The sequence below is a fragment of the Ceratina calcarata genome, unplaced genomic scaffold (assembly GCF_001652005.2).
Source record: "Ceratina calcarata isolate Rehan_Ccalc_2016 unplaced genomic scaffold, ASM165200v1 scaffold1443, whole genome shotgun sequence".
In the NCBI taxonomy this organism is placed as follows: domain Eukaryota; kingdom Metazoa; phylum Arthropoda; class Insecta; order Hymenoptera; family Apidae; genus Ceratina; species Ceratina calcarata.
This window is the reverse complement of record NW_017135588.1, coordinates 6,241-6,711: the sequence shown is the minus strand read 5'-3', so window position 1 is coordinate 6,711 and position 471 is coordinate 6,241. Positions and strand designations below refer to the sequence as shown.

Genomic DNA, 471 nt, shown 5'->3' with positions numbered 1-471 from the left:
AGGTGCACGATGTACAGAAGCTGATCCATGCGTGTATGTATACGGAAATGAGGGAAACCGTGTGATTATGGTTATATATGTTGACGACATACTTTTAGCATCAAAAAGCATTAAAGAATTAGATAAAGTGAAATTGTCACTAAAACAAGAATTTGAAATGACGGACATGGGACCAGTTAAAAATATTCTCGGTATAAACATTAAAAGAGATAGACATACAGGTGCCATCACTCTGTCTCAAGAAAAATATATTGAAGAGTTGATAAAGAAATTTAATATGCAAGAAGCAAAGGGGGTATCGACTCCGATAGAGTCGAATACAAAAATTTCTAAGGAAATGAGTCCACAAAATGATGAAGAAAGAAGAGACATGCAGAAGAGACCGTACAGGGAACTTGTCGGGGCATTAAATTATCTTGCTAATGCATCCAGGCCTGATATTGCATTTGCAGCATCTACACTTAGCAGATT

At 36.5% G+C, this 471-nt stretch overlaps 1 protein-coding gene across 1 annotated transcript in view; it reads left to right on the top strand.

The window, feature by feature from the left end:
* The first annotated feature begins 67 nt into the window (after positions 1 to 67).
* The window catches only part of LOC108630940 (trypsin-1-like), a 4,550-nt gene continuing 4,146 nt past the window's right edge, over positions 68 to 471 (top strand). Inside the window, exon 1 of the mRNA XM_026818780.1 lies at positions 68 to 384. Within this exon, the coding sequence (XP_026674581.1) occupies positions 68 to 384 (317 nt within the window). The remainder of the gene's footprint in view (positions 385 to 471) is intronic.